The sequence below is a fragment of the Podarcis erhardii genome (genome assembly GCF_964252035.2).
Source record: "Podarcis erhardii genome assembly, chromosome: 7".
NCBI lineage: Eukaryota > Metazoa > Chordata > Lepidosauria > Squamata > Lacertidae > Podarcis > Podarcis erhardii.
Window position 1 is genome coordinate 83,865,278 of NC_138511.1, and position 23,845 is coordinate 83,889,122.

Genomic DNA, 23,845 nt, shown 5'->3' on the forward strand with positions numbered 1-23,845 from the left:
AGCACCACCCTCTATATTTCTAGGCCCTACAATTGTGGAGTTGGGACCCCGAGGATCATCTTGTCCAGCCCCCCGCAATGCAGGAATACACAGCTGTGCCATACGGGGATCAAACATGCAACCCTGGCGTTATCATCGCCCCACTCTAACCAACTGAGCTATCCAGGCAGTGGCAATATTTTCCTTTTTTGTGGGGGGAGGATTTACAAAAAAAAGCAAAAAACGAAACAGGCTTGTTTATTTCAGAATGCACTTTTAAAACATGCATCAGAGATAAGCACGTGAACAGGACCCCACCTTTCTGATGGCAGGAAGAAGTTTCAGAGGAGTTTAAAATAAAAAAAAAACCTTAAGCTTGCACATGAGTATTATTTCGTCACGAGGAATTCACTCTGCCATTTTTTCCTTTGGCTTCCTGACAGTTCCACCTTTCTTACACCAGAGGGTGCTAGTCCGGTAGATTATTGCTTTTATTAGAAAGGGAAGGTTGGTTGGTAGGAAAGCTCTACACCTTGCCTGTGGATCTCTTCCTCAAACTGCTTTCCTGGCATCTCTCGTCCGGCAAGTAAGCACCCCACCCCCTTTTACTTCCTTCCCTCGGAACTGCGCAAGTGCACAATGCGTCCCCAGCTTCAGAGGCATCAATTCCTTTGCAAAGGGTCAGGGCTCATTGCTCCAATCCCTAATCTCTTCTCAGACCTATTTGCCCATGAAGCAACCAAACGCTAACAAGCCCCCCAAAAAACCACACCAAACAACTGCAGTGGCCGATAGGCTTGGAAGCAAAAGTTCAAGGATGAATGTGGATGCGTAACGCAGTTGGGTGGAGGGAGAACTAGCAAAGCTGTTGTGCAGCCAGGCGATGAAATTGCAGCATCTCTCCAAGCTTTTGGGAAAGCCAGAGACAAAAAACAAAGTTTCTTCTGAAGCTCATAGTTTAACCTGCAGAGTCCTCTCGTTCTACACCAAAATAAAATCTCAGTATGCACAATTCCTTTCCCTTCCTCTCCCATTGATAAATTATGCTGGAAGATTTTGAGGGCTCAGGCCTCTCTCTCTCTCTCTCTCTCTCTTTTTTTTTTTTTTTTTTTTTTGCTTACGTCACTCTGTAAAAGCACATTGTCACCCAACGGCAATACATAAATAAGAAGGATGTTGTGCAGAGACCCAAGCCAGCCTCGGCACACTTTTCAATTCACAACACCGCTCATTTGGCGTCCGTTTTGCTGGCAAAATGTGACTGCAACATGGGGCGAGAACGCAGGTTGTGTTTTGGACCCCCTTCCCCAAAGAGACTGAGAGAAGCCACGTGGTGAATGCAGCTTTTCATTTAATAGAAGACAGTTTCAACAAAAATAAAACTCCACACACACACGAAACAGAAAGGAATGACAAACTTTAGCCAAAAAAAAAAATGGGGGAGGGAGGAAAAGGAACACAAAATCAAACTGGCGCCATCTTCTTTTCTGTAAATGTAGTGTTAATGCAGCAAAAACTCCATGTGTGTCTGTGTGTCGGGTTGCGTGTGTGTGACAGAGAGAGAGAGAGAGAGAGAGAGAGAGAGAGAGAGAGAGAGAGAGAGAGAAAGGAATCATGGTCAAGCAGATGGTGGGCACACAATTTTTTTGTTTTTCTCCCTCCTGCCTCTCCAGCCTGAATTTCCATGCAGCAAAAGTGCCCTCTCAAGCTCCCTGATAAGATTTTTATTGCACTTAAGAAAAATAATAATAAAGTAAAAAGCATAAAGTTCTATGTCTACCCAACAGCTGCCACCCTCCCCCCACCCCACATTTTTAGAGGGTGTTGCGGTGGAGAAAACGGTTCCTCTGCTAAGTCTATACAAAAAAAGAGGGAGATTCCTTTTCGTTTTCGTTTCATTTACGGGGTTAGTACCGCAAATCTCCTGCGGAGATTTCGTTTTGTGTCACCAGGAGGAAAGTAGTCCATCGTGTACGGGGAGAGAAGCGTGTTTCTTTTTCTTCCTTTCCTGCTAGATTAGGTTAGAGTCGAGTGATCCCAGTGAGATTTCGTGAGAAAAGAATTCAAGGACCCAAAGAGAGGGCCTACTCTTCCCGCCGCACCTAGGCTCGAACCAAAAAAAGATGGCCGCTTGTTTTTACACCTGTCGTCCTACAACACAGACTTCCCCATGCAAGGGGGCTGGTTGCCCCGGCTCTCGTCCTACTGGCGACATACGAAAGCATCAGTCCTGGTTTCCCATCTTGGCAGGCAAGCTTCTTCTCTTTTGGAAGAAACCTTGCCTATCGGAGCTAATCTCTGAGGCCATTTGAACCTGGTCTTTGCGGAGCTTCCCGTAATAGCCTTTGGGATATCTTCTGCTGGGTCTCAACGCACCACCGGAGGAGGGGGGGCAGGGGGAGGGACTGCACTGTTGGCTCCACCAGCTTCCCCCGCAATCCCAGGTATTTTTTTGGCTGCAAAAAAGTCCTTCCCTGAGAAATAAAATAATCAACCCCCACCCACCCTCTAGCAATACACTTTGTGCAGCAACCCACCTCCTCCCCGCTTTTGGCGCTGAACGGCCGGCCAGGAGACCCACAAAGCCTGGAGCATTTCCTCTGTGGAGCAAAACTTGGGAGAGCAGTTCGCGTTTCAACTTTTACCCCCTTTTCTCAAGGAAATTGAAGTTCCAGGGAGTGGGATAAGGGGTGCTGCTGTGAGCGATTCGACCTCCTTCTGCAAAAGTAGTGATTTTGGACCACGAAAGGCCCTGGTGATAGCAAGATAACATGCTTATCACTGCAGCTGGGTCCTTGTCCACAGCTGATGTATGCACAGGAACTGTGGGAAAGCCTACAACTTTTTGAAGAACAAAGTAACAATAAAAGATGAAAACTGCCCCAAAAATCAGCAGCATGCTAAGAAGTTTCTCACGTCAGTTTTATCATATGGGGTGAACAAAACGGGAGGTGGGGGGGGGGAGAGAGCCACCCTGCCCTCTTCATAAACGTGCCATTTATGTAGTTTTACGGTCAGTTAAAATATTCGCTACTTCAACAGTCAAGCCATACACAGTATCACCCCCATCGTCCAAAAGTTCAGCATGGTATGGCTTGAAGAACAAATCTTGATAGGAGAGATGCAAGGAGTTTGCCTTGTTCTCTCTGCTGAAGGACAGGAGAACCCGGATCAGTCGAAGCCACGGCAGTCCTCTTATTGGTGGGCAATGGGCAAAGGTTGCCCATCAATGCACAAAAAGGCATCTCTCGCTCTCTCTCTCACACACACACACACACCGGGGCGCTCTCTCTATCTCTCTCAGCTTATTTCAAACAACTTCACCAGGGAAAAGCAGCTTCTTGGTGGCTTCCCCGATTCGGTGCACTCTGCAAATTGGGAGGAAGCAGAGATCCTTTTCCTTTTTTTAAGGTGGTTGGAGGTTAAAAGGCGGGAGGAAAAACTGTTCCCATTCTGTTCAACAGACACCGAAGAAAAGACAAACAAACAAGGAGACGCAAGTAAGGGAGGGCGGTGGGTGGGGAAAGAGAAACTGGAAAATAAAAATAAATAGTAGTCTGTGCTGCGGATTAAACAGCCTCAATAGTCTTGCTTGGCAAGGGAGCTACAGCATTACGGCACTCTCAGCCAGCGGGACCCAGGAGAGGCCTGCTCCTCCCCAAGCATTCGTGGAAAACTGGACCTACTGGGACCTGCGGCGCTCGAGACACACACAAAGCAAACACACAGGGCCCTGTTCATCTGTAGTGTTCGCCCTTTTCCTTTTAAAGTTTCCCAGTTAGACTGGAGAGAGGCGGTGCCAACGATCCGAGTCCGCAAAACAGCCTCTCTGCCTTGTGAAATCACTTGCAAGGGGCATCCCCTTGCAAAAGGAAAAAAAACGAAACAAAAACATTGTTGAGTTCCCCCCCTGGCAAGAGTTCCAGGGAGACACACCAAAGCAGCAAAAGATGTCAAGAGTTCGCCCTGAAGGAAACTCTTCTCCTGGGTCAAGGTCTCCTCGGCTCTTCTGTTTCCTGAATCCCGACCCCCCCCCCTCCAAACAGAGCATCTTTTATCAGAGGGAAGACTTCGAGAATGAGAAAAGGGGGGGGTGGCGGCGGGGGAAATGGTCACAGTTGGAAATGGATGCCGTTCGGGGGAACGGGATGGGCGGCGCTTGTCACGTTGCCTCTGTGTGGCAGTCAGGGGGGCGGTGGTGGTGTTGTTTTCGGAATCACATGGTGAAGGGAGGAGGCAAAGCTAGGCAGGCGCTTCCCCAAAGAGACCCCATTGGATGCGGAATGGCCCAGAACTGAAAGAGAGAGAAAAGGAGAAGGTGGGGAGGGAAGCAAGAAAGATGTCCGGGAGACCAGAGTGGGAGGGCAACGCAAGCAGATACAGATCCATATCTAATTATAAAATCACCGGCTTCTTACCAACTCATAAAAATGGCACAGTGCTAAATTTTCAATGTAGCTGCCTTGAAAGGGGGGGGGAGGTTTGAAACCCTTAAATAAAATTTCATTACAATTCTCTTCAGCCCCCCTCCATTCTTAACTTTCTCCCTTCAATTTGTCCCGGGATGTTAGCACCACGCTGACTGCTTCTGCTTCCCCATCCAGCAATATATTGAATAATAAGTATGTATTTCAGGTTATCCCCATTTAGAAATACTACTACTCTAACAATAGCTCAAGAACCCGGCCCTCCCCATTCTCAGCCCTCACAAACACTTCCCTCCTGCTCTTGCTGTGATGCATTATATAGGTTTCGGGTAAATATATATAATATATATACATTTTAGGTAAATATATTTACCTGAACACCACCCAGATTTGTTTCTAACGCCATGAGATTGAGAAGCTTGACTAAACAGGCACACCAAGCTTGAATTTTCAAAATGCTCAGGTTCTGCTAAAGCAGTGTTTCCCAAGCTTGGGTCTGCAGCTGTTTTTGGACTACAATTCCCATCATCCCTGACCTGCTAGCTAGGGATGATGGGAGCTGTAGTCAAAAAACCCAAGTTTGGGAAAACTTGTGCTAAAGCTTACTTACTTAGAAAGTGAAAAACTCACTGAACCCAGCGGGACCTGATTCCTGCATAAGTGTGTTCAGGATTAATGCTTTCTAGGTGCCATTCTGCTGGTGCAGCAATGCAGGGATGAAGAGGTCCTGCCCCGCCCCCTCCATGTTATCCTTCCTGGAGCCCCACCCCCCTTTTTAGCAGACAGCATATTCCCTCTGCCCATTTTGACACGCAACTCCCTTACCTAAAGCGTCACATTGGCTCCTGCCCCATCTCTAGGCTTGCTTCCAAAAGTAATTCCTCCAGCTCCTTCTCGTTCTTGGAACAGTTTAGCTCTGGAAAGCAGAGTGGAAAGGCAGAGTCAGCCAGGTGCTTGCCCTGCTCCCAAGGAGTGTCTAAACCTGGCCTTTGCTTCTGTGTTCAAAATCCCTGTGAAATCCGTATAGTCACCTGCCTTTTAGGAGGCAAGACGCCACACGGCTGAGCCCACCCCACCCACACAGCTCCCCCCCCCCCCCCCCGGTTTCATTCCTTGACACAGTAAGAGTAGGGTGGAGCCTGTCTGGTACCCTATATATACGCCTCTCCCAGAATGCAAAGCATGCTCTCTCTCTCTCTCTATGTGCTTACCATGTTCTACAGAGCAACTGGCCATTTTCCCATCATGCCCTGAGGGAGAATCTGGTAGTGCATGAACAAACTCCATCCTTAGTCCGTTGGGCAGCAGAGAGCTGTGAACAGCACTCTCACATGGCCCAGAGTTCATCTTTTCTGCCCCCAAAACAGGGCTTGGTGTGGAGGGGAAGGTTTCTGAGCCAGCTGCCCACTTGGGAACAGCCTCAGTCTCTTGTCCATCTGAGCATTCAGTCTTTGCTGGCTGAGCCTGAGGGGCTAGAAGGTCGCTCGGCTTTGGCGGAGAAGCCTGTGGAGGAAGAGGGCTCCCCTCTTGCCGCGTATCGGCGCCCCCTGGCGCTGCCTTCTCCGGCAGGCTCTCCACCCGCGTAACAACAAATATTTTGTGGCCTCGCCCAGGGCTGGAGACCGCAATCCTCCTCTCGTTCCCGGGAGAGCTGGCCTGAGCTGGAGGCCCACTGGTGACTCCCAATCGAGATTCACATTTTATTTCTTCCGTAGTGTTCAAGGGGGGCAGCACCCTGCTTTCGGGGCTAAGGACACCGCTGGTCTTTGGGGGGGAAGGTGGCTTGGGCAAGTCGCCCGCGTGATCAGGGCTGCTGAGCTTCTGTGGCGACGGCGGGAGAGCCTTCATCACCAGCTTCTCATCCTCTTCTTCGTCTGTGTCCGAATCGGAGTCTGAGGACTCGTCGTCGCCACCAGCTCCCTTGTCGGCCGCCCCATTCTCCTGGGAGGGCGGTGCCTCCCTGATTTCCTCCCCCTCCTCCGGCGTGGGCGCCATGTCGCCGTTCTGCCCCTCGTCCTCCACCGGCCCCTCCTCGAGGGGCTCCGTGATGGTGATTTCGGGCATGGAGGCCGACTGTTGGAGCTGCTGCTCCTTCTCCTCCTTCTCTTTGGCAAGGACAAAGTTGCGCTTGCAGCCGTTCTGGATCTCCGTCAAGAGGGCCTTCTGCGTCTCGATAAAGCTCTTCACCTGCAAAAGGGAGAAAGGCACAGGGGCACCATTTATTGTAAAGCTGGGGTAGGCAAAACATTTTTCAGCCTGAGGGGCCCACAGCCTCCTGGACAATTTGGGGAGGGGGGCAAGGTTGGCAAGGCAAGAAACGTAAATTTTATCTTTCAATGCCAGGTTAGTTTTCTCACATATTCATGCACCTCCTCTCCATCTTCCATGCAAGCCAGTATTGTCAGAGCTCAAGGACATTTTCCAGCTTAGGCAAAACATCCCAGGAGGAAAGGAAATGGGGGCACTAGGGGATAGGCTGGGAGAGTTGTGTGTGGTAGAGGGAGAGTGGCATGGGGCAGACAGAAAGACTTGGGGCCCAAGAGTCTGAGGGTCCCAACCACCGTTGTAAGGGAAGCTGGCACAGAGCCCGAAGGTGGGCGTTTTGATGAGTTCGCCCTTGCCTGCTTGAGCTCAGATGCTGTATGGGTTGGAGTCTCTCCCATCTCTACATGGGCAACGCTGGAGGCTGAACCTGGACTCCTCCGCGTGCAAATCATGCGCTCTGCCATTGCACCACAGCTCTTCCGCACGGGGAAGGCCTTCCACAAGTGGGAAGGGACAAAGAGAAGCCAAATGCCTGGCACAACTGGAGTTTTTCTACCTGCCTACAGCACACCTGTGACAGTGCCAGGCACTGGGCCTGTATTTTTCTGGAGCGGAAGGTTTATCAGAGAGGCAGTAGGGTTACCTGGCTGGCTGCACTGGCACACGCCACGTGCAGAGCCAAAGCTACGCCAGCAAACGGAAACGTGAGATGGCGGGTATCGAGTGGCTCGGACAAAGGCTTTTGCTCCCTGATGGGCAGAATCGTGTTACTGCCTCGCGACACAGAAAGCTTTTACAACGCGGCATTTCAAATGAAGGCAGCTCAGCGGCAACAGCAGTGGACTGTCAGCGAGGGATGCCGCTCCGAAGTTCGAGCTTGAGGGGCCTGGAAATACACATCGCTGGGAACAGGAGACAGCTGCCCACACGAAGGCATTTGCCACCAGCTCCCAAGCAGCTATTTAGACACCTGTAGACGTCAAGAGTGTTTATATGTTTGGTTGTGAGGGACCAGGAAAGCACATGGCTAAGCCATTCTGTTTCCATGCAGAGAACACTGCTGGGTAAATGCTAAGGTGTGTGGCTTCCGCCCTTTATAAAACACCCTGTTCCATCTTCATACCATCTCCTGCTCCCAGCCAAATCCCCCCCCCCCACTTATTCAAAAGACCCTTTTTGCTTCTGCTTTGATGTTTCTATCCCAACCTGTCTTAGTGGGACTCAGGGTGGTATACACAAAATCATCCCATTTCGTGCAAGGCTGGGAGCCTCGACCCACAACAGCCTAAAAAGCAAGTTCTGGGCATTTAAGAAGGATGTTGACGAGCTGGACCGTGTGCAGGGGAGAGTAACCAAAATGATCAAGGGTCTGGAAACCAAGCCTTATGAGGAACAGTTGAGGGAACTGGGTATGTGTAGCGTGGGAAAGAGGAGACAGAGGGGATATGATAGCCATCTTCAAATTTCTCAAGGGCTGTCACATGGAAGAAGGAACAAGCTTGTTTTCTCCTGCTCTGGAAGGTAGGTCCTGAACCTATGGCTTCAAGTTACAAGAGAGGAGATTCCGACTAAATATCAGGAAGAACTTTATGATAGTAAGAGCTGTTTGAGAGTGGAACGGACTCCCTCGGAAGGTTTTGTAGTCTCCTTCTTTGGAGGTTTTAAAGAAGAGGTTGGATGGCCACCTGTCATAGATGCTTCAGTTGAGATTCCTGCATAGCAGGGGTTGGACTAGATGACCCTCGGGATCCCTTCCAACTCTACAATTCTATGGGCTAGGTGGGGACTGAAGCCTCCAGGGGCATCCCTGGTGGTTCAAGCACTCCCTGCATGCCTAATACGAGCAGAAAATCAAACTAGGCCATCTCAGGAGGGTTCTGACTTCCCCAGCTGCTACCTTCCGTCTGCAACAGAAGCACAGCACAGACTCACCGATTCCTTTTTGGGCTCCCTGTCGAGGTCCAGCCTGAGCAGCGAGTGATTGACTTTCAGGGCTAAAGACAAGGCCATCAACCCTCCGGTCTTGATTTCGTTCTCCCGAAGGTCCAGCCGAAGTAGCCGGGGACTCTCCGCGATGAATTCCGCCACTGCCACAGCGCCTGGGCACCAAGAGACACAGCCATTGAGTCCATGTGAACGCAGGGGCCAAGCCTGTGGCGGCTGCTCTGCCCTCGGAAAAGACAGAGCGCCGCGTGAGCACCCGGGGAGGCTGCGTGGCCTGGCTTACCCTCACACGTCAGCTTGGTCGACGCCAAGCCCAACCTCAGCACTGAGCGGTTGCTGATGAGCCCGTTCTTCAGGTTGCGGACACCTTCATTGCCGATGGGGTTGTGTCCCAGATTCAGGGTCTCCAGGCTCTGAGCGTGAGGCTGAAGATGCAAACAGGGAATGTTGGTTTGTTGTTTGTTTACTGACTGCCTCTGGGGGCTTAGTCCACTTCAAGGCAGCTCACAACGGCTCAATTTGCACACAGCACTGACCCAAACCAGGGATCAGCCCAGTCCGGTGAGTCTGCGAGCTCCCGGAGAGGACACTACTGTAGTTGCTTTGTCCCTCCTCTGGTCCTGTTACTACTGTGAGCTATGCCACGGTTTGAGGATTAGCATGTTGTCTGAACCTGAGCTCATGCTTTGTCTCCTTCAGGCAAACCATGAACTGTAAATCAAGAAACACACCTTGGTAATGAACTTGTGGTCTGTCTGGAGTGAGACGAACAATGAGTCGAGCTTTGAAAGACACGCTAAGACAAACAACGGCTTAGCTCCCAGCAACAGAATCAAACAGAGGACTGAAGAGGCTGCAACTGCCTGTCCAGAAACCCGCATGCTCACCTGTTCAGACAAAGTCATGGTTTCACTTAGCCTTACCCGTGAACCGAGCCTATGGTCCAAAGACACAATTCACACAACAGATTTTTAAATTGATAATGGCAGCAGCATGGACATGAGAACCACCATACAGAATTCTAACAATGAAGGCCTTATGTGTAGAAGGTACAGCCCAAAATAAGTAGTTTTTAAAACCCACATACAAGTTTGGGGGCCAAATGCACCTCTGTGGGAAGGGCTTTCCACAATCTGGGTTCTGAGTCACTCTGTCCTCAGGTCTGCTGGTGCTCACATGGCCCGAGAATTTGCAAGGCTCTCTGTGCAGGATTCTGGCCACCCAAGTGGGAAATGAACCCCGTGTTTTGTAAGAGAACTGGCAACTGGCTGAAGTTTAACCTCCATCCAGCATGGACCTCATCCTTCCTCCCTACTCCCAAATCCACAGCTGTGAGGAGAGTAGAAGGCAGACCCACTGAAACCCAAAGCAGGTCCAACATACAACAGAGTTGTATGAAATATTTTCTGTCTCTTAACTACAGCCAACCCAATTCACCAGGTGATGAGAAAGGGACAAAACGTTCTCTCCACACACTTGCAGCTAAAAGCAAACATTAGCCGTTCCTTGGAGGAAAATCCTTGAGCCCCCACCCAAGCCATTTTAGTTGTCCTGTTCAGCACCTATTCTGGGAAGGGCTGCAGCTCTGTGATAAGAGCACCAGCCTTGCATGCAGACGGTCCCAAATTCAATCCCTGGCATATCCATGTAAGCCTGGGAAGGACTTCCCGCCTGAAACCCTGCAGAGGCACAGCTGGTCAGCGCAGACAGCAGGGAGAACCCATGGTCTGACTCAGTCTAAGGGATAGCCTCCTTGGGATAGCTCCATCGGCAGAGCTCAGACTCTAAACCTCAGGGTTGTGGGTTCGAGCACCATGTTGGGCAAAAGATTCCAGCATTGCAGGGGGCTGGACTAGATGACTCTGGTGGTCCCTTCCATCGCTACAATTCTATGATTCTAAGGCAACTTCCTGCGTTCCATTACCCCTTTTTTCCTTTTTTTTTTAAAGACAGGACAGCTGAACGCAGTACAGGCAGAGAACATTTCGCACGGGGGTCCCGTTCTCAGCCTGCCTTTTTCTGGGTGCAAAAGGACCCGCGTCAATTGGACACCCCTAGAATGGTCACCGCCTGTATTCTAAAGATGGCAGAAGCAGCCCTAAATTTATAATGGCTTTTGGTAGCTGTCTGTTGTTTTCAATACCGGGAAGGAGAAAAAGGAGGTTCTGTTTTCAAGTTGGGCTGGATGGGGGGGGGGGGCAGCAAGCGCAGCTGCCTCTGGGCTTTCCAGCTCGCAGTGTGCTTTGGTGACCCCCCCCCCCGGACTGCACCAGGCCAGATGTTCCCACCCCTAACATGGAAGGAGGAGGATAAAGCTCAGTGGCAGAGCTCCCATGTTGCACTCAGGAGGCCCCAAGGCGCAAACCCCAGATAACAGATCAGCTGGGCAGAGAGGCCCAACATGTTGCCCAACAAAGCTCCCACAGAAAAGGGTCGGGCTGGAGCGCTGAATGGCCTCTGGCTCCCGAGCCAGAGAACGAGGCCCCGGGGCAGCAAGGCTGCCTGTGACTCACCAGCGTCATCCCCATGTAAGCCATGCCGGTGTGAGTCAGCTGGTTGTTCCACAGCACCAGGGTGACGAGGCCTTTCCGCTGCTCCTTCAGCCCCTCGCAGATGTACGCCAGGCCTGTGAAGCGAATGACGAGCAGTTGAGGGAGGGAGGATGGGAGTCCTTTTTCGCAGCCCTCATTAGACGCGACACCAGCTCAGTCGGACACAAATACCCAGGCACCATCGGCTTTCGGAGGCGGCACTTTCCTTGTCTCAACTAATCCCCCTCCCCTTTCTCTCCCCCCTCGCTCCGCCAACTCGGCTGTCACGGTGGTAGCCGGGAAAATTTTGTGTGCTCGTTGGATTTGTGTTTAAAAGGACAGAAGAGAGTACCATAAGAACACATTTGCATTTTCTCTGCATGTCCGATTCAGGGAACAGCTAAATCGGTTTGCTCATCAGATTTATATCCTCTGACGGCAACAGCTGGGCAAATTCCCCGTGTTAAGTTCAATTGGTTCTTTTGGTTCTAGTTAGGAGGGGGATTTTTAAGAAGGGGGAAACTGAAGACGGCAACTTTTTATTTGGTTGTAATATCCAACACCGCCTTCCGTTATGTGCAAAAGACACCCACGTGAGGTTCTGGTAAATGCGTCACGTTTTATTTCAAATTAAATGTGTTCAAGGATTTAACCAGTTGATAGGCAGATGATCAGAGCCAACCAAACTCATTTAAGTAGCCGACGGCTCTGTTCTTCCAAATTAGAAGAACTTCTTGCTAGTGAGTAGTTTGGCACAGCTAAAATAAAAATACATTAATATATTAATTAACACACCAGACATTATAAGCTTCCCGATACAGAGCTGCCTTCAGGTGTCTACGGAAGGTTGTATAACAGTTTACAGTGGTGCCTCGCAAGACGAAAAGAATCCGTTCCGCGAGTCTCTTCATCTAGTGGTTTTTTCGTCTTGCGAAGCAAGCCCATTGACAGCTTAGCAGATTAGCGCTATTAGCGCTATTAGCGGCTTATCGGCTTAGCGGATAAGCATCTTAGCGGCTTAGAAAAAGGGGGGGAAAGAAAAAAAACCCCGCAGGAACTCGCAAGACATTTTCGTCTTGCGAAGCAAGCCCATAGGAAATTCGTTTTGCGAAGCACCTCCAAAACGGAAAACTCTTTCGTCTAGCGAGTTTTCCGTCTTGCGAGGCATTCTTCTTGGGGGCACCACTGTATCTCTCTGACATCAAACAACATGTGTTCAAACAACAGAATCCGACCATTTCTTAGAAGAGAATTTGAGCCGCCCTGGTCTAGACCGCAACTATTGTCTTTCTTCTTAAGCACACTGCAGAGACACAGCCTGAGCCCTCCTCTCGGTTTCTCAAAGAATTTTGGGGGAGACCGAAGAAGGGATCCCTCACCTGAGTCCAGGATGTGGTTGTTCCTCAGATCCAGAATCTGTATGAAGCAATTGAACTTCAAGAGGTTGCCCAGCTGAGCTGAGTCCTGGAGGCTGTTCAGCTTGTTGTCAGCCAGATAAAGCTCCCGCAAATTCATGTTCATTTTAAGAGCCGTTGCTGGAAAGCAGACAAAGGGGAGAATAAAATTAAAGAGAAGTGGCTGCCTTGCTGCACCTCCCAGGTGACAACGAGATTTCTGCCTGCCCAGCTTGGCAGCAGATGTGAGTCCAGGCCACAGACCCCTGTGCCACTGATGCATCCCTTCACAGGACAAGCCCGGGGCTTCGGCCTGTTATGAGTCTGCCAGCAGCAAGTAAGGAGGAGAGATGGGCCTTGCCCCTTAATCTGAAGACGAAGAAGAGGAAGAGTTTGGATTTGATATCCCGCTTTATCACTACCCGAAGGAGTCTCAAAGCAGCTAACAATCTCCTTTTCCCTTCCTCCCCCACAACAAACACTCTGTGAGGTGAGTGGGGCTGAGAGACTTCAGAGAAGTGTGACTGGCCCAAGGTCACCCAGCAGCTGCATGGGGAGGAGCGGGGAAGCAAACCCGGTTCACCAGATTACGAGTCCACCGCTCTTAACCACTACACCACACTGGCTCTAAATTAGCTCACCAGCCAACTGGCCGACCGTTTGAAACCAACAAGTTAAATAATGAGGTCTGCTGTCTTTCTCCAGTTTTCCTCAGTGAGACAACTCCCCGTTCCTGCCCACAAGATGAGGTGGACAAATCTAACTGGCTGCCTCGTGGGGGTGGAGCAAGGAGAGGCACAATCTACCAGAAGTTCTCCTGTTTATTTATCCGCCTCAAGACGTAATAAGTGAGTAAAGAGGAGATAAGCTGGGGTCGCTTCAAGGGCAGGTAACATATGAGAAAATGGCCGTGGTGTCTTGGAAGCCTACGAAATCTCAGGAGGGGAACTGCCTGTCGTGCCCAATGCAGAGAACTGTCTGAAAGCCATGAGTTTTCATTCAATCCACCTGCCTTCTGCCTGGGGCTGCGGAGAGACCACAGCTAGCTTGTAAAGATTGGCTACCCAAGAGGAGGACGAGAATGGAATTTAAGGACCAATCCCTCCCTGCTCTTCATTTATAGAACTGGAACTGAAAGCACAAGGTCAGCCGCAGCTGGGCATTTGTCACTAGGCGGCACGTAACTGAAGGAGACTGTCTTTCAAACTTCATCCATTATTGCTAGCATTCTTTAGGCTGGCTCCTATTCATTATTAATGCCTTCAGCAGGATGCAAAAAACCAGGTGAGGGTGTTTCGTTCTCCCAAGTTTAATACTGCTTCTCTTGGTATCTCTCACCTAGGCTAATCTTTAAAAATGACGCCTTTGGGAACTGGAGTCCAGTGTTAGTGGTAAAGCCTGGATTTCATAATCAGAAGAGTCAGGGTGAACCAAAACCAGAGCATGTGTGGTTCTGGTTCCTATTCAATCCTCCCCTATATTTTACGACCCCTCCCTTGCCCCCCATCATGGATTCTGCATGTGGATCTGGGAGCACTGGCAAGGCAAGGGTGCCCTTCGAACCTCCACACTACGCCTTTCAAGGATCTAGGCAGACTGAAGAGCCCAGGGATGAGGGAAGGCAACAAGGGGGCTTCTGCCTGCATCTGCCCCTCATTATGACCATTAATGCTGTCACATTTGCAGTGTTGCAGAGGGATGCCTTTGGCAGGCAAGGAGCCCTCGCAGAAAAGGCGCCTGCTAGCAGCAAGCTGAGCTCTCAGCGGGGAATTAGGAAAAGTGACAATGGAAGCGGAGGGTCAGCAAGAGAGAAGGGCGTTTGGCTGGGTACATAGAGGGCAACTCAAGCTGTTCACCTAGCAACATCAGGGGCCGCCCCGACAGGCTGGCGTTCTCCAGGTGCAGCACGGCCAGGCTGTTGCTGATGCGCAAGGCGCGCGCCACAAACGGTGCCGAGTGATCGAGCAGAGGTGTGTTGCGGGCGTCCAAGTACTGGAGGCAGTTTGTCTGTGGAAGGAAAGAAAGGTTGAGAGTCAGGTCATAGAAAGGTATGAACGGTGCTGTACCTGGATATCAACAAACGTTTCAGCTCAGAATGCCTGTGAGCCAGAGGTGCTCTTAGCCAGCACCCCAAAGCAGGTTGTCGCGCAACCAAGTCAAAGGGCTGGAAGCAGCCAGAAGAGTATTCAGTGGACCAGACATGCGCAGCAGGAGAGAACAATCGGTATACAGTGGTACCCCTGGTTACAAACTTAATTCGTTCTGGAGGTCCGTTCTTAACCTGAAACTGTTCTTAACCTAAAGCACAACTTTAGCTAATGGGGCCTCCCACTGCCACCACGCCGCTGCTGTGCGATTTCTGTTCTCATCCTGAAGCAAAGTTCTTAACCCGAGGTACTATTTCTGGGTTAGCGGAGTCTGTAACCTGAAGCGTCTGTAACCTGAGGTACCACTGTATTGAAAGTGAAACCACTGCTGCTCCTGAGTTCTCAAGCCACCAGCACCCGGCTGCAGCCTGTGGCGAGGGACGCAGCTTGTGGTTTCACTCGTGATATAGCGCTGGGTGAAGCAGCCATATCGCACTGGCCCTCATACCGCTGAGGGAGAATCAAGCTACATCGGCCAGGCCAATGTAGCTTGTTCCTCCCTCGGCTGCCCACACAGGCAGGCAGGCGGATTGTTTCTATTTCTGCATTGAGGGGCGCATGGCTGCCTGCTTGCACAAGCTGGAGACGGGGGTGGGGGCTCTGGTAGACTTCTCCGTTTAGGAGCTAGCAGCCGCACACCCGCGCTCCTGAACGGACAAAGAGTTAGCTCACAGCCCCTGCACGAGTGAAGGGGCGGGCTTCTCTGCTGATCAAGCCCACAGCCTTCGGCTCGCACAGGGTGGGTGGGTTAGCTCTTCCTCCCGGGAGGAAGTGCTGGGGCTGCCTTATGCCACCATTGGGCTCGGCGCTTGGCAGCCTTGGCATCAGGCAGACCTGCTCCACAAGATGTGGATGGGGTGCCTTGTGGGGGGGGGCCGAGGCTGCTGCCGCTGTTTAAAGAGAAAAAACTTTAAAGAGGCTTGTGGTAAGGGTGAGAAGCGTTAGCCCCTGCCCAAGATTCCTGTCTGCTGTGCAGGCTTTGCATAGCACTCCACACTGGGGAAACTATTCTATTTGCAGCTAGGAACAGCAAGATCAGTAAGCCCGTTAAAGCAGGAGATTATACCTGAGTTCCTGAATTAACAGAGTGCAGGTTTGAATAGGGATGTGTGTCAATCTGAACTTCATAGAGTTGGAAGAGACCACAAGGGCCATCGAGTCCAACCCCCTGCCAAGCAGGAAACACCATCAGAGCACTCCTGACATATGGTTGTCAAGCCTCTGCTTAAAGACCTCCAAAGAAGGAGACTCCACCACACTCCTTGGCAGCAAATTCCACTGTCGAACAACTCTTACTGTCAGGAAGTTCTTTCTAATGTTTAGGTGGAATCTTTTCTCTTGCAGTTTGGAACCACTGCTCCGTGTCCGCTTCCCTGGAGCAGCAGAAAACAACCTTTCTCCCTCCTCTATGTGACATCCTTTTATATATTTGAACATGGCTTATTCTATGGTTTATTACTTATTCTATGGTTTATTACTGCAAATCGTGGCGTAAGTAAAAGGACTGGCATAACTTAACAGGAAACAAGATTCCCCACTATGAACCTTGCTTGACCCTGGAACCAGCTTTATCACAATGTGTTCCGAAAGCCATTCAGGAAAACATCCTGAGCTCCTCATGCCTGGTCAAGGCCAGCACATCGCCAGCAAAGTCTGTTTCAACACCTGAATGGATGCCATCAAGATAACAGTGAGATAATGCTAAGGTGGGAGGCAGACGAAAGGATCACCAAGGTTTAGTCAATTGCACATGGGAACAGATTCTATCCAGCTTTTGTAAAGCAAAGCACACAGAGTGGGAAGCAGGCAGGAAACGATAAAATAGGAAATTATAGGAATTGTTCATCTCAAGGCCCTCCTCCCTTTCCCCATGGAGGGCATTGGCTGAAATCAGGATTTTTAAAAACCCCAGTCAGTTCTCGCAGCACCAATAGCTTACCCAGCGCTCTCAAGGAATCGGCACAAACCCACTCCCCCTCCATTTCTGCCTTACTTTTAGTGTGAGTTCTGTGGCACAACTGTCACAACACATTTCTATGGATTTTTAAAAATAGTTAGGGAATCTTTTACTCTTCAGATCAAGGTGCGTATGTATGGTAGTATTTGCTGCCTGCTTAAATTGTAATTTTGCTGGAACATTAATATAGTCTGCCCTACTGGAGTCCCTATGTCTGCCACTGGCACCAGAGAGTAGAAATTTCTTCCACCAGGGAAGTCTACAGCTGGGCCCATGGAATCGTGGAGAACCTGTCAATGCTCACTCTCAGGGAGGGAAAGTCTTTTTCTCTTGGCTGGGGGGGGGGGGAAGGAAAAAAAAAAACAATAACACCACTGCAGAAATATTAACTTACGGCATTTCCAGGCAATGGGAGCTGCAGCTTGATGGTGAAACTGGGCTTGGGCATGAATGAGGACATGGGCTCAACACTTGCCCTCTTTTTGCAACACTACTGCAAGCGATTCAATGGGGGGGGGAGAAGAGGGGATATGCTATCTAATCGTGAATACAAACCTTCCTCATCATGTGCGCAGCTGCCTGCCAACCTCGTGTGCCGATGTGTTTGTTAAATGAGATGTTGAGGTGTGTGGCTGACTCATAGTATTCAATCATATCAAACAGCGCCGAGGCACCCTGGCAAAAACAAAAGAAGAAACACCAGGACTGTTAGCGAGGGTGTGGCCGCAGCAGCCTGCCCTGGGTGCGACCCAGAGAGGGCGCAAAATGGGCAAAGTTCATGCAGCAATACTGATATCTTTTAAGATGACATTACACAATGTACAAGTTCTCTTTGCGGTTTGAAACGAGGTGCGCTTTTTCAAGGCGGTAGATCCAAACCAAGTATCAGCTTGCTCACAGCCCAAATCTGCATGTGCCTACTTGGAAGAAAAGTCTCACTGTGTGCAAATGGAGCCGACTTCCAGAATCGCAGCACACCTTGCGACAAAGCCTCACTGACCCGCTCCTGCAGCCTAACACAGTACAGCACATCGCTCAGCTGGTTAGAGTGTGGTGCTGATAATGCCAAGGTTGCAGGTTCGATCCCCGTATGGGGCAGCCGAATATTCCTGCGTTGCAGGGGCTGGGACTAGATGATCCTCAGGGCACCTTTCTCAGCTACTGAGTATTACTGATGGGAGAGGAAGGAAGGGCGAGACTGTCTGGAGACAGTAAGCAGGTCTTTTGCACACGTTTCAGAGCAGTAGGAACATGGAAACTCCGCAAGCAGTAAAGGTCTGCAAAGTATCGAATTTAAAACTCTTCCAATTTGATCATCCATTTATGATTGCACCTGCTGTATTTGTTCATCGCTATTTCTCAAATGCCATTTCTGGTTCTGAAGTTCTGCAATGAAATGTATTCAACAGAAAATACCCCCAGAAGTTTTGTTCATCTAATTTGTATACTGTGGAGCTCAGGGCTAGTGGGAGGGGGAAGGAGAGGCTGGGAGGCTGCCCCCAGGGAAATAATTGGCTAGTCATAGCACTGAAAAACCAGTAAACTAAGTCAAGGAGACAACACAAGACCTGTCTTGCTCTAGGCTTCCAACCACAAACTATTTGTTCTTTCGCGTTGGGACTTGCTTATCAACAAGCCTGTGAGAGGAGCAGACTGAACTGGCACGATGTACTCAAATGCAACTCCCGTGATTTGCATGAAGAGGGAACCACAACACATTGCTGATGGCTGTGTAATTTAAGATGAGACACTCAGAGTAGACCCACTGAATTACTTGCCATGACTAGCTTAGGTTCATTCATTTCAACGCGTCTACTCTGAGTAAATGTTAGCTGACTACAGCCCCAGATTTATACTCTTTAGCAGGGAGAGGGCAGGGGGAGAGAGGGAGAATTTGGAGCTGGTCATCCATCACTTTCAAGTGCCTAATAAATGAAGGGGTCATTTTTATTTTTATTTTAATGATGGGTGTACATCTTAACAAAGTGGGCCATAAACCTAGTCCACAGATGAAGTGGGAAGACATGGCAGATTCCCAAGGTGGAGTTGTGGTGGATGGTCACATTTAAGACTCATGCAAGAAGAAAACAAGCACATGAGGAGGAAGTTTTTAACCCCATCCATCTCCGAGCTGTGCCAATTCTCCACTTGCATGGAGCTTTGCTTGCTTTTTAAAAGAGGGAGGTTTTTCAAGAATGGCAACCCCCTACCTATATTCTGAAGGAGCACAATTCACTTTTTACTTATTCCTGCATTGCAGGGGGTTGAACTAGATGACCCCTCAGACACCTTCCAATTGTACAATTCTAGGATTTAATGTGCAGATCAGGCCTTAGACAGGGTCCAGGGAGTGATGAGAATGAACCTTTGTAAGGCCACCTCAACGCTGCCACCACACTCGCCCTACGTGACCAGCAGCAGCTCAATAGGATTTTAGATTTGCACACCCTGCCTCTTCAAAATTAAGGGGCCTCACTAACATGTCTTATGAACAGGGCCCCCAAAGCCTAGACAGAGCCATCACTAGCCAATGTTGGGAATCCACTTTCAGGAAGCAGTTTTTGAAGAGGAGCTTGTCACGATATCCAGTCTGGGGACTTGAGCCAGTCACACCATTTGGAGGGGCCCGTAATCTGGTAGCAAAGCTCTGTGTGCACAAGGGCCCATGTTCACTCTCCAGCCACAGGCCTGGGAAAATGCTTTGCCGAAGATGCCAAAGAGCTGTTGGTGATGGGAACAGACAACACTAGGCCACATTCCTTATTTATAAACACTCAGCCCTGAACTGTAAGTTTCTCCAGGATTCAGCTCAGCTGACTGTTCACAAGATGTGGGGTAGAGGAGAAGAAAGGCAGTTCTTTATATGTTACATGCAAACCTACATCTTCATCTAGGTTCGTTTGCTCCAAATCCACTATTTTGAACTGGAGGCGCTTAAAAATCTCTTCCAGGGCCTCACAAGCCTTGTAGTCTAACTTCTCGCCTGGAAAACAAGAGACAAAGTAAATCTGCAAGCCTCCAGCATTTAAAAGGGTTCACTGTCAAGCACAGGATGAATTACATCAGTGTTTCTCAAATGTGGGTCCTCAGCTGTTCTTGGACTACAACTCCCATCATCCCTAGCTAGCAGGACCACTGGTCAGGGATGATGAGAGCTGTAGTCCAACAACAACTGGGGACCCAAGTTTGAGAAACACTGCATTAAATACTGGAAAACAACCGTCTATAGAGACCCAGGCATTAAGGTACAACTTGGTGGGGTACAAAAATGATTTAAACCAGGGGCGGGGGGGGGGGAGGCTGGTTTAAACCAGACTTTCTAATGACACTTCATCATCTATTGGTGCAAGTCTAAATAGGAACATTCTAAAAACACCTGCTGCATGAGAGCTAAGAACTGGTACTCTAAATATTACAGGAAAGGCAGAGTTATTTCTTAAACATATGTCCCACTCCTTCCTCCAAAGGAGCCCAGGACATTAAGCTGAATGTTTTGCAGCACGAGGCATCATTGGCGCTGTACTCCAAATATGAAGAACGACTGCAGGCCTGGGCTTCGTTTCTGCTAAGGAGCCAGCAAACCCAAAGTGGCAGCTCTTTCCCCTCCTCCTGCCCAATCACATACCATCTGCTCAGCCACCGCTTTGCTTTTCCACTCCAATGAAGTCCCCACCCTTGTATGCCTTGGGGCCTTCGCAATCTTCTCCGCCCTGCCCACTAGGACTAGCCTCTCAACGGCAGCAGAAATTTCACAGGCAAACTCTGTACGTAAACGTGCCCTGAAGTCAGCAACCTGTATCCGCAGTACGAACAGGATGCTCACTCGTTTGTTTGCAAGGAGCGACTCGCTGGTTATGAAATATGAAACCAGGTGAGGGAGTGGGAGAGGCGAGGGAGGGGAACCCCAAATCAAGGCCACGTGCACCTCTAGCATGGAGTCAGCCATGTTCCGTTTGCATGTGCCAAACATGGTTACACAATCTGGTTCGTTTCCAAACATTTGCGGGCTATTGCAAATGTTAAATCTGGGACCAGAGAAAGGATTTGGGATGTGAACAAAATGGGGTGCTGTTGAGGGGGGAGAAGGGTTGGAGGAGGGTGTAGATGCATGTTGGCAAACCTCTGAAATAGTGAGCTGGCTTCAGAACGCAAGATTTCCATGCGTTTGCCAGCAAAACAAGACCTCCGGGTTTATCAAATCTGCACATGACACTATGTTGTAACAACTGTGGCCTAGGCAGAATGATCTCACATTTACAACACGGAACATTCCTTCTCCCCAACCCCTTCTAATCTCCAAAGGAGACCATTTTCAAGCACAGACTCCCAGATAGAAGGTTTGAGGGATCATAGTCACTGAGGAATAACCAGAGTCGGCAAGATGATTGTGATCTGCACTGTGTCAACAGAAGACTTGGGAACGGAAATAAATATGTACCTTTCAGATCCAGGCACTCTATCCTGGGAGTCAACTCTTTATATTCCTGCAATAAAGCAACAGCAAATTACTACACACGGAAGGGAACAGCTTAAAGGTAAGATATAATGAAGAAGAAGACCTAAAGGGAAGCATGGACAGCCCAGTGTTTCAAAAGCTCTATGTAATATGAGCGTCTTTCGTCTCCCAATCTGATCCAGGCCCAGCCCAATTTGGTTTGGATCCAGAGTTAAGAACAGATCTGATCAGAGGAGATATCCCGATATACAAGGGGTGGCTCCTTTCTGCAGGATTGGTTTGGGCTGCTCCTGGGTCCAATCTGGAGACTGGCCTTTTTAAAACAACACAATTTTCTTTTTTCAAAAAGAAATGAACAAGACAGATGTACACACATTTACACGCACACATCTAATAACAGATTTAATAATAAAATTTCCCAGCTAATAGAAGGGCGAAAAGTTCATTACACCAATGTAAACAATGACTAGGGATGCACATAATCAAATCTGTCATTCCAGAAACTGATAATAGCTGGCCACTTCATAACAAAGAGGTTTTCATTCATCGGCCCAAATATACAATGCAAGTGGGTGCATTACATTGCAAATCCTGCAAAACAAGTAGAGGTGGATTCATTTTCTTGCCCTAGTTCATGATAATTGACATTCTGGTTGCTACTGGTAATTCTTCAATCATCTCAACATGAGCTGAAAGCTCAGTTGATGATTTTCTGTCCCAAGCTGTTGTTTTCAGAGAAGAGTTTCAAATCAAAATAAGGGGCCAAAATTGTCCTTCCTCTTTCACACCCTGGGTGTGTAAATGGCACCATTCTGAAGGCTCCTGGGAACCCAAACACTTGAAGGGGGACCTCTCCCTCCCTCAGCCTGCCCAGCTCTCACGTTCTGCAGAAGAGAGGGCCTTCGTCTTGTTCTGCCAATGGGTGTTGCCCATTGTGCAGTGACATGGGACATAATGTCCCATGTCATAACATCCCCGTCTGTGGAACCCCTGCCCTTTGGAGTAGGTCTCTGATGCTGAATTGGAATATATTGTTCCTTTTCCTTGTCTCCAGCAACAGAGAGAGCAGCACCTCCTAAAACCACCCAAACGGCAGCCGCTATGGGAAGGAGGCTAGGAAGCTGCTGGTTGGAGCAGGAGTAATGGGCTCTAGATCACTGTTGCCTGCATGGATAGATTTATCCCTGTATGCTTTTAGGGAGGGCCCAAACTCAGCATCTTTAGTTACTGTGTGAAGCACCTTCCAATGTTCATAACCTTGCAGACTAACCTAGCTCTCTGGGCTCTGGCCCAGTTCCCTCTCTAGGTTAGTACAGCCATCTTGGAAGCAATGGAAACACACACACACACACAAAACTCGTCCTTGTTTAGTGTTTGCTGTGCTACATGGGCCTGGGCTGCAGCCTTTGAAATACATGTGACCCAACTTCAAGAGAGGACTTTTTTTATTACTGTTCAGTTCCAGCGACAGCCAGCTTTCTTCAGTGTTTATAAAAATCCATCTCTGCCTTTGACAGACGAATCTGATAAGCGGTTCTGCTGTGCACTTAAGGAAAGGAACATACCTGGATCTGCTTCAGTAGTTTGGGTATCTGTTTACAGTTTAACTTCTGACAGGCTTGCTTGTAGGCGGTGACAATTTCTTCTACAGTCACATTCTGAGCTGAAAGAGAGGGAGAGGGAGAGAGAGAGAGAGAAAGGGTCACACTGATGTGTCCATTTGATTTATGCCGCCTACACACTGGAAGGAGCCTTTGGCGTGGGACAGGGTATTTTTAAAAGTCAAACAAATACACATAAAGTAAATTTTCAAAAGCCATATTGCAATTTCACAGGTCACCTGTCGTTAGTGGTGAGTGCTAGCTAAAACCTTGCAATCAGATTATAATATAGTCCTCTGTCACATTCCACTCTTATTAGCAGAAGAGTCGGATATATAAATATTAAATAATAATAAAGAACACTTTCTTCCTTGTAAGAGCCACAATGTGCACAGGGACCGATTCTCCATCACTTCATGAATTAGAAAGTTGCGGAAAAGAGTAATAGGGGAAACTGAGGCGGCAGAGAGGGGAACTGGTGTGATGTTTTTTTGTGTGTGCCAATGAAATCAGTTGCAGGACTAGTCATAAGGATTTGGCCCCTTATGCAAACTTTTATCCTCAAGTGTTCAATACCTGAAAGAGATTGGGGGTATTTTTTCTAACCTAGGTGCCAGCATTTGGTTTCTAGGATTTTTCCAGCCCTGTCCAAGCAGCCAGCATTTTTGCTGGTGTTAGCAGATGTTGCATAATGAGATGATTTGCCAGAATCCCAATAGCAGCCACAAAGCTTTGTTCACTGGAGCAGGGAATTGGGTACCTCAGGTGCCAGATAGTCAAATTGATTCAAGCAGCAGAATGCAGATGGCTGAGCTCAGAAACTGGATTCTTTCAAAGCTGAAAGCTAGAATATTTAAGCATCACCTCTGCATTTTCAGGTGTTCAGAGCTCCTTTACACACATTTGCTTATGAAAGAGGTGTAAGGGGTGTTAGGGGAGGGAGACACATCATGCTCTTTCTGAGGCAGTTTGTCCACCTTTGGTCCCCCCCCCCCCCCGGACTTAGCTCTCACTTGTGGCTCCTAGAAAGTGTCAGCACGGAACAGCGGCCACACCCCAGGAATGGCTTTGACTGGCGGGCTAAACCAGGTGAGGGTAGCCAATGGGCATCAAAGCCTCAGTGAGTTAGGGACTTCTACTGCAT

General features: G+C 49.2%; 1 protein-coding gene across 2 annotated transcripts in view; it reads right to left on the reverse strand.

Annotated features, from left to right (window-relative positions):
* Positions 1-1,313: 1,313 nt before the first annotated feature.
* Positions 1,314-23,845, reverse strand: part of PPP1R37 (protein phosphatase 1 regulatory subunit 37) — a 50,529-nt gene continuing 27,997 nt past the window's right edge. Inside the window, exons 2-13 of one of the 2 annotated variants that reach the window (XM_081868754.1) lie at positions 22,666-22,763; positions 21,083-21,128; positions 19,527-19,627; positions 17,200-17,319; positions 14,397-14,547; positions 12,526-12,681; positions 11,129-11,241; positions 8,899-9,040; positions 8,604-8,770; positions 5,618-6,593; positions 5,232-5,322; positions 1,314-4,273 (exon numbers count right to left, since the gene is read on the reverse strand). In XM_081868754.1, the coding sequence (XP_081724880.1) occupies positions 5,240-5,322; positions 5,618-6,593; positions 8,604-8,770; positions 8,899-9,040; positions 11,129-11,241; positions 12,526-12,681; positions 14,397-14,547; positions 17,200-17,319; positions 19,527-19,627; positions 21,083-21,128; positions 22,666-22,763 (2,153 nt within the window). In that variant the 3' untranslated portion in view covers positions 1,314-4,273; positions 5,232-5,239. The remainder of the gene's footprint in view (positions 4,274-5,231; positions 5,323-5,617; positions 6,594-8,603; positions 8,771-8,898; positions 9,041-11,128; positions 11,242-12,525; positions 12,682-14,396; positions 14,548-17,199; positions 17,320-19,526; positions 19,628-21,082; positions 21,129-22,665; positions 22,764-23,845) is intronic. The other variant, XM_081868753.1, reaches the window with a different exon arrangement.